Source organism: Lipotes vexillifer, unplaced genomic scaffold (genome assembly GCF_000442215.2).
Source record: "Lipotes vexillifer unplaced genomic scaffold, Lipotes_vexillifer_v1.1 scaffold762, whole genome shotgun sequence".
Taxonomy (NCBI): Eukaryota; Metazoa; Chordata; class Mammalia; order Artiodactyla; family Lipotidae; genus Lipotes; species Lipotes vexillifer.
Genome location: NW_006772276.1, coordinates 153,844 through 167,478, shown reverse-complemented (window position 1 = coordinate 167,478; position 13,635 = coordinate 153,844). Strand labels below are relative to the sequence as shown.

General features: G+C 38.8%; 2 protein-coding genes across 2 annotated transcripts in view; both read left to right on the top strand.

Annotated features, from left to right (window-relative positions):
• The first annotated feature begins 339 nt into the window (after positions 1-339).
• RABGGTB (Rab geranylgeranyltransferase subunit beta) lies at positions 340-6,692 on the top strand. The gene is given in 8 exon segments (XM_007472331.1): positions 340-471; positions 1,111-1,308; positions 2,446-2,551; positions 3,399-3,451; positions 3,530-3,640; positions 4,205-4,339; positions 5,997-6,146; positions 6,552-6,692. Coding segments are annotated over 8 exon segments (1,026 nt in total).
• Positions 6,693-8,829: 2,137 nt separating this feature from the next.
• The window catches only part of MSH4 (mutS homolog 4), a 100,170-nt gene continuing 95,364 nt past the window's right edge, over positions 8,830-13,635 (top strand). The window contains exons 1-2 of the mRNA XM_007447366.1: positions 8,830-9,067; positions 11,798-11,980. Coding sequence (XP_007447428.1) covers positions 8,830-9,067; positions 11,798-11,980 — 421 coding nt within the window. The remainder of the gene's footprint in view (positions 9,068-11,797; positions 11,981-13,635) is intronic.

Genomic DNA, 13,635 nt, shown 5'->3' with positions numbered 1-13,635 from the left:
ATGTAAGCCATATGTTGTCTTAAATTCGTAAAGTTTCACAGTGTATGTTTATTTTACTTAACTGTTTAAGTGAAACATAAGCAAAGAGTGATGAAGACGGAGGTAATTTTTTGGGTCGATGATGAGCTGGCATGTATTCTGAATCTAAAGTTGATTATTACTGCTTTAGCTCTAGAATTACCCTGAGACCTGAAAAATACCTGCATCTTTATGAGGGCTTTAGTTTTGTTTTAGTCAGATACTTTTAAAATTGAAAGTTTTTATATGGCAAAATGAAACCAGAATTCAAGTGTGTATTGAATATATGCTCCGGGGTCAAACGTTAAAAGATAAAAATTTATGAAATCACTTTTTGTGTGAAAGGGCACACCGCAGAAGGATGTTATTATCAAGTCAGATGCACCCGACACCCTATTAGTGGAGAAGCATGCAGATTATATAGCATCCTATGGCTCAAAGAAAGATGATTACGTATGTATACTTTTATGTTGAAAAGTTTATTTTTAAAGGTGTTGGCCATTCTGCATAAGCAGGTTAGTATGGCCCATGTTTCTTAAAAATGGTATCCAACTCCTGTGTGCCAAGGACTGGTATCTGTGGTTGAGGGGCAATGGAATTAACCATGGTCCTTATCAACACTTTAGAGGCTTTGGCAGACAAAGTAGATTTCCCTTCCTGCCCAGATATGTAAGAATTTTGAGGCATGGAATAGATTTACTTTTGTAGTTGAGGTAATGCTTTCAAGGTCAATGATGTGTTGGCATGTATTACCTGAGTTTGCTGTGATGTGGGATAACACTTAAGCTCTAGAATTACGCTGAGACCTTGAAAAAGTTTAACCTTGAAGAATGGTGTTCCCAGTTTTCCTCTGTGGGAAAATCTTAGAAAAAATTAAATGAACAACTTAATTGGAAGTAAATATTTTCCCCTATAGGATACAAAGAGCTGAAATTTACATGTTGAGAAATAATCTAGTATTGATGAATTCCCATAACCTTGTAGCTATAGAGTGAGGGCCATGTAATACCTTGACTATTTAGCTTCATGTGTTCAGTATCTTTAACCTGGCATCAATTCAAACTGACACATTAAAGTACTTCTGTATTTTAGGAATACTGTATGTCTGAATATTTGAGAATGAGTGGCATCTATTGGGGTCTGACTGTAATGGATCTCATGGGACAGCTACATCGCATGAATAGAGAAGAAATTCTGACATTTATTAAGTCTTGTCAACACGAGTGTGGTGGAATAAGTGCTAGTATTGGACATGATCCTCATCTTTTGTACACTCTTAGTGCTGTCCAGGTAAATACTAATAAAAATTCAGCAGTCTTGGTGATGTATTCTCTTCCGTGAGAGTGGGGAAACTGAAACTAGGTATAAGGAACATGACAAAATCAGTATGTTAAAAAGTTAACTCATCTTTTCAAATGAAGTATATGTTGTACAAGGTCAATGATGTGATGGCATGTATTAGCTGAATCCACAGTTGATGTAAATTCTAAAATTACACTGAGACCTTGGATGGTAATTATGTTTATCTTCAGTATATGTAGACATTTGAAAATCACTCACTGAAGTTAGGTTTGTTTGTTTTGAGCAAGAAAAATCCTTTGAAGTTAAGCCACTGAAATCTTTTATTAGACAGCATGACCTATCCTCTCCCAATAGATTACGTTACATAAATCTTGTCTGATAATAGAAAACAGTATGTTCTGAAGATTGTCATGTGGAACATTATTCAGAGAACAGCAAATAGCATGTTTGCCACATGTGTAGAAGCCTCCTTTATCTGTTTCTTGTATTGGTCAAACTTCTGCATGGCATTTGCTTCTCTCCATGGCCTGGCCATTTCCTCCCTTCTAGTCTCATCTTGCTTTTCATCTAATATCTGGAAATACCAAGCTGCTTGTGGTTCCCCGTTTATACTCTTGTCATTTCACAACTCTGCTGTTTTCCATGGAGTTTTAAAATTTTTTAATTTTTATTTATTTTTACATTTTTGGACGAACTGCGCTTGCGGTATCTTAGTTCCCTGACCAGGGATTGAACCCAGGCCCATGGCAGTGAAAACGCCAAGTCCTAACCACTGGGCCGTCAGGGAATTCCCTCCTTGGAGTTAGCTTTGATTTTGATATTAGTGAAAATCCACAAATAAGGGTTTAAAGTCTATGTAAGTTTAGTATATGTGAGTCTTAGAGTGCTAAGTTAACAATTTATAAATGGAAAAATAATGCTTTGTGGTTAAAGGTTTGTGTTTGTTGGTAATATCTATAATTTGAATACATAGTAGAAGTGCACATTTGAGAAAGTTCACAATGTACATGAACAAAAGGACATGCTTGCTTGACAACTTAAAAGGTAGTTGAGGAAGAACATTATTAGAACAACCTTACCAGTGTTGAAGAGGTATTTACTTACCATGGTTTGTTTTTGTTACAGATTCTTACTCTCTATGATAGTATTAATGTTATTGATGTAAATAAAGTTGTGGAATATGTTCAGAGTCTACAGAAAGAAGATGGTTCTTTCGCTGGAGATATTTGGGGTAATGTCCCTTTAATCCATGGCACCCAAAATACCAATCCAAAAATGTTCTGCTTTGGTGTTTATTGTAGTGATAAGCTTTGTTGCAAATTTTAAAGTTCAACAAATTGGGGTTTTTGCTAATAACTTATCAGGAGATTTTTAAGTTTTTAATCTTTTCAGGTCCCACTAAGCAGCTGGTCTAACTGGAGTTAATGGTCTGCTGGAAGTTCCAGCATGCACTGTGCTAGTTATATCAGCATACAGGAGTACTGGAACAGAGGGGGCCAGTCTAAAAGATAAGGTAGGTGAAACTTTTTTCCCCAATATTTGGTGGCTTTGTAAAGTTTTTTAAAAACTTTCTGGCAAGGGGAAAATATTCAAAAAACTTTACAAACTTACTGAATATTTGAGTGGAGGGAGGGAATAGTATTTGACTTGATAAATGTAGATAATCTCTGCTTTAGGGCTGAATACAGTGCAGGCAGGAGAGACCAGCTGCTTCATGGGATGTGAAAATCTACTTTTATATAATAGGGTAAGTTTATTATCATTCTGAGAAATTGACTAGTCTTTTTCTTTCTGTTACCTTTCTGGGGCTTTGAAAGCAATTTATTTGCTTGTATTTTTCACAAAGCAGTTTTCTAGTTCTTAGTTTCCTTCGAAATAAAGTAAGTGATTATGGATCACTTTTTAAAGATTTAGCTTTCCTCCTGGTGACTAACATGTACTTACATGTTAAGCCTGAACTCCTGGAAATTTAACCATGGTAGTTGTACAGAGGTTGTTTTTAATTAACTTTTACTACATAATATGATCAGAAGCATCTGATAACATAAAATGTTTTGGCTTGATCCCTTTATTTTTAGGAGAAATCGACACAAGATTCTCTTTTTGTGCGGTGGCAACTTTGGCTCTATTGGTAAGTTTTAAATGTTGTATTGGAATGATTAAGCTTCCATGATTATTCTGGAATTTAATAGGTATATTTTGTTTACAGGGGAAGCTGGATGCTATTAATGTGGAAAAGGCAATCGAATTTGTTTTATCATGTATGAACTTTGATGGTGGATTTGGTTGCAGGCCAGGTTCTGAATCCCATGCTGGGCAGGTAATTTATCAATCTAGATTAAAATGTAGTGTCTGTTTTGAAGGGATAACCCGTGTACTTGGGAAAATAGCAAGTTAATTTGACTGAATGTAATATAATGTGGGATGTTACTTAAGAATTAATTGCTGATTAAGGAAGGCATTTTTACAGTAGTTTACTTTGTATACAGTCTCCTGTTGGTGAAATCCTCTGACCCAGGTAAACATAAGTAGTTTTGTAATTACCAAAAATATATTTTGATTTTCAATTAGTTTTTAACCAGGTGAAAACATTCCCTACCTATCCCCAAGACCTGTTTGCTTGTGCCAGAGGATGTTGTATATGTAAATGGTTGTCAAATAAAGCTTGCTTTTAGCCATGAAGAAATTGTGACAGTCTTGCATTGCAAAGTTGCATCCTAGTAGTGTGGTTGGATTTGTTCAAATAATTGTGTTCTTGTTTGCAATTCTTACTGTCAGCAAATTTTTAGATAGAAAATAGAGCTTTAATAATTTAAGTAGTTTTTATCACCATGTTACTGTTGAAAAACTATTATACACATGTACTTTATGTCTGTAATTTTAGATCTATTGTTGCACAGGATTCCTGGCTATTACTAGTCAGTTGCATCGAGTAAATTCTGATTTACTTGGTTGGTGGCTTTGTGAACGACAGCTTCCATCAGGTGGACTCAATGGAAGGCCAGAGAAGTTACCAGATGTATGCTATTCTTCGTGGGTGTTGGCTTCCCTAAAGATAATTGGAAGGCTTCGTTGGATTGACAGAGAGAAACTGCGCAGTTTCATTTTGAGCACAGGCTCCGGATGCACAGGCTCAGTGGCCATGGCTCACGGGCCCAGCTGCTCCACGGCACATGGGATCTTCCCGGACTGGGGTGCAAACCCGTGTCCCCTGCATTGGCAGGCGGACTCTCAACCACTGCGCCACCAGGGAAGCCCAAGGTTAACTTTTTAAGTTTTATAACCTGGATTGAGGACTTTTTTTGTCTTACATATCTCAGTATTGCTCTTTTAATTGATAATGAGCTTTTCACCTTAACTACTTTGCATTATGTATATCTGGGAGTCAAAGGCTTCTATTAACACATGCATCTTGTACAGAAATCTCCATGCCCACTTAATGTGGGGTGGGGAAGGACAATGGATTTGCCAAATGAAAGATTTTTTTAAAAAATTGGATTACAACATTTTTATTTAAAATCCTTGTTAATTTTTAAAGAAAAACCCAATTTGTTTAGCTCTCACACACTCTGAATTGGGTCTGTAATGATCAGGTAGTAAATATTTTTAGCTTTGACCTATGGTCTTGTTACATGTACAAATTTCATAATTTTCCCGTCACAAAACTATTATTTTAAAGAATCATTTGCACATACTAAAAGCTATTCCTGTGGTCTAGATTTGACTCTGGCTGTAGCCTGCTGAGCCCCTGACCTAAAATATAGTAGAGCATGGTGATGCTTTTATCTGGGTCATTGTATTTTTGTTTAATTTTGCTTGCTCAGTATTTCTGAATAAGTTAATGGGTAGGGAAATAACCACAAGTGGTTTCTAGTTAAGATCCAATGAAAAACCTGCGCAGCTTTTCAATAAGTAAAAGATGGTTGGGGGTGAGGATTGCACTTAAAATCTAGGACAGCTTTTTTTTTTTTTTGCGGTTCGCGGGCCTCTCACTGTTGTGGCCTCTCCCGTTGCGGAGCACAGGCTCTGGATGCGCAGGCTCAGCGGCCATGGCTCACGGGCCCAGCCGCTCTGCGGCATGTGGGATCTTCCCAGACGGGCGCGAACCCGTGTCCCCTGCATCAGCAGGCGGACTCTCAACCACTGGGCCACCAGGGAAGCCCTAGGACAGCTTTTAATGTGCCTGTGAATCACCTAAGGATCTTGTTGAAATTCAGTCTAAGGTGGGAACTTCTGCATTTCTTAAGTTACCATGATTTGAGGAGCCAGGGTGATTTTTTTTTTTTTTTTAAAGCAGGTTGTGTACCTGCTTGGACAGCACTTAACTGAAAATGCTCTACCTAAGGCAGTGGAACATATAGTACCATAGATCTCATGAGCCTTACTACCAGATTCTTGGATTAAGGGGCTTATTTAGGTATTTATTGCAAATAGAAGATAAGGTAGATAGATGGTTATCAATGAGTACTGAAACTGAAACATTCAGCATGGTTTTCTATGGAATGGAGTGTTTGGTCTTCTCTTTTCCAGTGATTATCTCTAATTCTAAGCAATTGTATTTATGGACTTCAGTGTTTCAAACACTGCATTGTCGATATATCCCTTGATTCCCTTCCCATCACCAATATTTGGACCAGAAAGTACAATTGAGGCAACTGGTGGCTTTTTCCTCCTAGTTACCAGATGTATGCTATTCTTGGTGGGTGTTGGCTTCCCTAAAGATAATTGGAAGGCTTCATTGGATTGACAGAGAGAAACTGCGTAGTTTCATTTTAGCATGTCAAGATGAAGAAACGGGAGGATTTGCGGACAGGCCAGGAGATATGGCAAGTATATTTGTGACTGTTTATGTAACAGTTAAAATTTTCAGTGTTGCTTTGTGTTTTAAGGGTTATAAGTTTCCAGAATTAGGAATAGGGGGGTGGGGGGAAAGGATGGTATTTCCAAGTGTTGCTTTGAAGGGATGCTTTTTAAATAATTGTCATTTAAGAATATATGAAAGATCTAAAACAAGTTTACAGAAATTTCTGGTCACTTATTGCCAAGAAATGAGTGTGTGGACCAGGTTCTGTGTTTAAAAACACAATTTGAAACCATCATTATTTCAGAAAACTTTAAGCATATGTTCAAATAAAGGGAATACAATAGGCTTCAGTATAATCATTGTTCAGAAGCAGGGTTTTAGAAGTTTTCATTTTGTAATACTCTATAAATTCTTATGTTTTTAATAGGTAGATCCTTTTCATACTCTATTTGGAATTGCTGGATTGTCACTTTTGGGAGAAGAGCAGATTAAACCTGTTAGCCCTGTTTTTTGCATGCCTGAAGAAATACTTCGGAGAGTGAATGTTCAGCCTGAACTAGTGAGCTAGATTAGATCCCTTGATGCCAAAGTTGCTTAGTGTAGTTTTACTGTTTTAACATTTCAGTATTTGAAGTGCTTAACAAACTTAATGGCTGCCATGTTAATATTTTGTACATGAATTGTGTTGATTTTAATAAATTATATAATTATACATACTGTAAATTAGAGACCTTTATTGTATCTTCAGCTTTCCGTTTTCTTCTGGAATGCTGTTATTCTGAGCATAATATTTTGTTTATGCTTCAATGTATTTATCTTGTTTGTCTCTATAACAGCAAACTGAGTTGAACTCTATTTAGCTGATGAAGTCTTGTGTTCTGATTTTCCCGTGTACTCCCTTGATATGTTATATATAACTATAGTTAATATAAATTGGTCTTTGTCAATGAGAATGTTAACTGATAAAGAATTGATGAACCCCATAGAAATTAAAAGATGAAAAAAAATAAATGGCTGAAATTTGGGAATATTTCATGTTTGTGGTTACTGAGCTGGTTACAAAGTGATCTAAGTAAGTGACAATTCACCATCTTGGAATAGGATTGCAACCTGGACTATATTCTCACTTTCTAATATTTTATGTCAGAATGCCAAGGGGGATTGTTGGCTTTTTTCCCTGCGGAGTAAGGAAACACAAGTTGATAGTTGCCACAGTATTTTGTTACCTGTGTTTTCAGAAAGATGACACCACAGCTAATCTCTTATAAGAGTTTTATGTTCTTGGTGAAAATGAAGTATTTTAATGAACATTTTTTTGATGGAAGTTGAAATTTGCTCAGGCGTCTTTGCAATACCCTGTGTAAGAGAGAATCTTCTTATATGTGTATAGTGATGATTCTCAACACTTGACAAATGTGAGATTGAAATGTCTAGCATTGTTTTTTTGTTTGTTTCTTTTTTGTTTTTTTTTGCGGTACGCGGGCCTCTCACTGTTGTGGCCTCTCCCGTGGCGGAGCACAGGCTCTGGACGCGCAGGCTCAGTGGCCCTGGCTCACGAGCCTAGCCGCTCCACAGCATGTGGGATCTTCCCGGACCAGGTGGACCGGGGCACGAACCCATGTTCCCTGCATCGGCAGGCGGACTCTCAACCACTGTGCCACCAGGGAAGCCCAAGCATTGTTTTTTGACAGTTCACTAATTTGAAGAGTTTGAGTTGCCTTGCCAGTATTTTGTTTCTGAAGGTTTGGAAGTCATTGGATGGAACATAATTTTATTTCAGTGCTGTCATTGCAAGTTGGAGCTTTGAGGACTGCAGTCATTGCATGTGGATGAACTGTTCTACAAATACCTGATTTATTGACGTATTAACAGTCGCATGAATTGAGTAATGCATTTCTTATAGTATCCAGAGTATTCTGTTTTCAATCCTGGCATCTCTACGAAGTTGGTATTACTGTGTATTCAAGAAATGTAAGCAGGCACAGAATTTCCCAAAGGTCATTTGTTGTAAAGCTAGTTTGAGTTTGTGTAGTCTGCTCTTAACCAGTTCATACCTATGTGTGAAAACCCAGTACTAGAAATTGAGAGAGAGGAAACTGTCCAAGTGATAACCTCTTCTTAACCTGGTTCCTCCTATACTGTGCACATATGCTTACTGGGTGAAGGGCAGTCTTGCAGTGATAACAGCCCTGTGAATATTTAAGCTGTAAGGGGTTAGTGGCTCTTTAGCCACTTTAGCCAATGTTAAATGGTTTGTATTACTGTGTGAGCATTAAATTTGTTTCCACTATCACAGGCACTGCGTGCACAGTGATGACAGTTTCTGTAATTAAAAAGAAACTAGTGTATTTGGAGGTATGTGCGGAATGTTAGCCCCAAACACCTTGTGATAAGGACATAAGGTGCAGTGCGAATAATGGGTCTACCAAGTTGGATTGATGGGCCCAGAATTCCTTTCAGCTGAGGAGGTCTGTACCTTACATTTAGCTCGACCAAATCCTGTGGGAGGTGACGGGACCTGAACACCTGGGAGTACATTCCTCGGTGTGGATGGGGGGGAGGGGCGGGGAAGGTGGGCGGTTGCAGCACGGGCTCTGCGCCTGCGCCATTCGGCTTCGTGCGCCTGCGCACCATACTCGCACTTTTCCCGGCGTCGCTTCTGCGTTTGGGCCCTGCGTAGGGGTGTTCTGAGAGGGTTTATGAGCATGCTGAGGCCTGAGATCCCACCAACCTCGCCTATTGTCCCTGCGGTTTCCCCCTCCTCAGTAGAGGCTCGGTCCCAGGGTCCCCGCTACAATTTCGGACTCCAGGAGACTCCTCAGAGATGTCCTTCAGCCGAGGCCGCCTCTTCGTCTTCCCCTCCAGGCACGTCTGGAGCGGCGGGCGACCGGAGCGGCAGCAGCAGCCTCCCTCGGCACCCGCCCAGCGCGCGGCCAGCTCAAGGCAAGGAGCGGTTGTGTGAGTTCCCGGAGGCTCAGGGAGCTGTGGTTGGTGGTTACCACAGAGAAGTATCAGTTGGGGTTTGTTTGGAAGATGAGAATGGGATGCTCCGGGAATTTAGTATTTCTGAGTGACTAAAGGGCTGGACTCTTCTTCAAATTAGTTTCATTACAAGGCTGTGATGGCGGGTGGCTCGGTTCTTAGACGGGTTGCATTAACATCCGGTGTGATGTCCCAGCTCTCTGCCCCTGATGACAGATGCCTGAATTTGTGCATGAGTTTGGTGATAGAAGTGAACCTCTCGGCTCCTGAGCTTAACTCTCCAAGTCCTTTGAGGATGCTGTGAAAACAAACCAGATTTGACATTTTATCTAATTGAGGTGAATAATATGTTTAGTCTGAAAAATGTCTTTCTCCATGGCAAAACCATCACCTTTTTTTCCAGACAACATTGCAAGTCAATGATAAGGTAACAAATGCCAAATTCAGTGGTCACTTTTCAGTTCATCTTGTGTGACCTTTCCACTGTGTTTAATGTTCTTGATCGGTCTTCTCTTAAACCGTCTTAATTTGCTTTCGTTGATTCCACTCTCCCCTGTTTTTCTCCTGCCTTCCAGAGAACTATGCTTACCTTTGTTAGTTCCCAAATTATTGGTTTGTCCTTGGAGGTTTTTTCCTAGGCCACTTCTGTCTGGATGTGACTATCACCACAGCCCAGATCTCATATGTTCCAGATTCCTATTTCAGACTGTCTTCTGAAGTTTCTGGTGAGGAACCAGTGGAAATTCTCAGACTCACTATATGATTAATTTAATTCATCTCTTTGCAGCTCCTCAACCTGTTTCTCTTACTTATCTCAGTCATTGGGTTTTCTAAATCTTAAACCCAGGAGACCAGTAATTCGAGTATTCCCTCACTCATAACATCCAAATAGTTAAATTCTATCTAACTTTATCTTTTAAATAATTCTGTACTTTTCTATCTCTGTGCCATTACACGCCCTTAATGATTTTATGTCTGAGTTGTTGCCTCATACTCCTAAGTATTCTTTCTTTCAAGCTTACTTAGAGTATCGCCAGAGTTATATGGAAAATGAAAATCTCTCTTTAATTCTCTCTTTTTTAAAATTAATTTATTTTTGGCTGCGTTGGGTCTTTGTTGCTGTGTGCCAGATTTTCTCTAGTTGTGGCGAGCAGGGGCTACTCTTCATTGAGGTGTGCGGGCTTCTCATTGCAGTGGCTTCTCTTGTGGAGCACGGGCTCTAGGCACACAAGCTTCGGTAGTTGCAGTACGCGGGCTCAGTAGTTGTGGCTCACGGGCTCTAGAGCGCAGGCTCAGTAGTTGTGGTGCGCGGGCTTAGTTGTTCCGTGGCATGTAGGATCTTCCCGGACCAGGGCTTGAACCTGTGTCCCCTGCCTTGGCAGGCGGATCCTTAACCACTGAGCCACCAGGGAGGTCCCGGAAAATGAAAATCTTATGTCCCTTGGCACTTCAGTCAGTGACTCTGTATTTGCAGTTTAAAAAATCATACATTTTTTTTTTTTTAAATCATACTCTTTATCAGGACATCCAAGGCCATTTGGGATCTGTTTTCAATCTTTGCAGTCTTATCTCTTACCATTTCTTAATAATTACCCTACTTTCTAACCTAATTGACCTACTTGCAGTTCCTCCAAGGCAACATACATGTTTACGTTGTCAGTATAATCCCCGCTTCGTGAAATGCTTTTTCAACAGTAATAACATCCACTAATTAATGAGCACTACTCTGTTCTAGCTTCTTACTTGGCATTTTGTATCTGTGATCCTCACAATAATTCTGCAAGGTAGATTTTTCTTTTGTCCCAATTTTACAGAGGGAGTTTGCCACCCCATGGTTTATAGTGTTGGAGAGGAGTTAGGGCTGTATATGAAGGTTTGAGAATTGTCAGGAAATAGATATTAATAGAAATCAAAATAATAGATGAGATGCCCAGAGAAAATGTATAATTTTGATTTTGAGAGAAAGTGAAAAAGTATGGAACCTTGGGAAGGCAACCGTCAAGAGGCAGACAGAGGGAAAAAGGACCTGGCAAAGGAAGCTAAAAAGAAGTGGTTTAAGGAGAATCAAGATAGAGAGTTGTCATGGAAATCAAGGAGAAAAGGAGAAAAGAGACCCAATATATACTTTTAAGAACTTCTATGTGTGCCCACAACACTAAATCAACTATACTTCAAGTAAAATACAAACAAAAAAACCTCCTATGTGCCAAGACACTATGCTAGGCTGTTTATGTACATTCTTTCATATTTTATGACAACCCTATAAAATAGGTAATATCTTATATCATCAGGTAAGTAACTAAACAAGGAACTGAATCAAAGTGAGCCTAAAACTCTCTTTACACCAGTTACCTGGGAGGAGAGAGTTTCAATGAAGAGGTCAACAGAGGAAAAGATGTATTATAATTACTATACAAAGAAAATATATCTGGTATATTTGAAGATTAGAAGGTAGTTTGTGATTTTAGCAAGAATAGTCTCAGTCAACTTGTATAAGAAAAAGCCATATTAGCAAGGACTTTTCATTATTCTTTAGTACAAGATTATTTATCAGTAATGTTAGACTTGTCATAATTTGTTATACTAAAAAATCATTATCAGATGAAGTTTTATAGAGATTTGTAAGAATTAGTACAACATTGCATAATTCGGAATCTTTAAGAAATGATTTTTAATTTTTTTTGAATTTAGGTTCATACTTTACAAACAAAAGATCTTATGCAGAAAACACACTTGCATCACATTTTACTCTCGGTACAAGCTCATCCTCTGTGGGAGATAGTAATTATCCTCAAATACTAAAAACTCCATTATCTGCTGGAAATCCCCAGAGACCAGGTTATAAAAGTTGGACACTGCAAATGGAATATTCAGGTAAAGTGAGTGGAATATTGGCCTAATTGATCTTTTGAAACTTTTTAAGTTTTATAAATTATATATTAGGGTAGTTAAGTTAATATGAAGTTACTTGTAACCAATATGGAAGACTGAACGATAAATACATCAATTTAGCCATATCTACAATTTGAAGCTGGATTAATAAGTCTCCATAGTTTGTGATATTGTTTGTTAAAAAATGCAGGTCTACATTATTTTATCATTCTGACAAAAAAAGCACAAGAAAGAGAAAGCCCTTCCTTCTGTACGTTTGCTTAAATCTAAAAGTTGATCCTGTAATACTATTGAATGATTTTTTAATACTTAAATTTTAGAATTTATCTAAATGTAGATTTTCTTGGAAAAATGGGTGAAATAGGTCTACATGTGTAAACATCTCTTGGTTCAAAGATAAATGAATGTATACATTTACAAAATAATGACAAATTGTTTTTCTGAGTGGTTCTGCCAACATAGACTCTTACTAGCAATATATGAGCGTTCTTGTTGATCTGTATCCTATTCAGCATTTGTTACTGTCAGACTCCTTAATATTTACCAGTCTAGCAGTTGTAAAATACTACCTAACTATAGTCTGAATTTGCATTTTCCTGGTTATAAATGAGGTTGATTATTTTTTTTAAGTTGTCCATCTTCTTTGCTGGACTATAAACTCCATGAAGACAGAGACTGTAGCAGTGAAGCTACAATCTGAAGTAGAACCATACAATAATTTAAATAGGGAAGATTTAATATAAAGAATTATTAAACTCATAAAAGAGTAACTATAGGATATAAAGAAACTCTGTGAGGCACCCTAGGGCTAAGGGGACTCCTAAGAGGTCCTGCTTGGAAGTGGGCCCCTTTTGGGTCCCATTTCCAACGCTGGGGTACTGACCTCTTTGGAGAAGGTGAATACTGAGTGGCAATTTCAGTAGTGACCACAGATTTGCAAACGGGAAGCAGGCAGGGTGGGTGAACTATAGCTGGTGGCTAGAACATGGCTGTGCAATGGGAGTGGGCTCTGGTGTGGGTTGGAGGCCTGGAGCACACAGTCTCCCTGTTGGGAGGGTGGTGGCATCAAGAGGACTATGGGAGACAGACTGAATAGAGAATGAAAGAGCCGAAGGAATTAGTATGGGCAGGAGGCCTGGAATGCAGGATATCTCTGTTGAGAGGGCTGTAAGATGATTGTTACCGTGCCATGCTGCGGCTGTATGATTGCCAGAGGACAGCACATTCTGGGTATGTAGCTGGGCACATCACCACCAGATGTCCTCATACCTACACTGCTGACCCAGTGGAAACTGCCGGAGAGCCTTCATCATGCAAGTTCCCTCCAGTGCCCTCAATTGAGAAAACTTAACATTATGCACACTTTTTTTTAAAACATCTTTATTGGAGTATACATTATGCACACTTTAAAGGAGAAATACAGCAATTCTGTCCACTGTTGCAGAGCTTACATTGAAGTGTGAATTTGGAGCCGAGTGACAATAAATTGATAACTGGCGTAACTCCTTTGGCTATTCAGTGTCCATATATGTCATTCTACACACATTTGGATTCCTTTACAACAACAAAACAACTCTGTGTTTCTACCTAACAGGATGTATACATCTGTACTTACAAGTGAGGGGGTTCTCACTCTT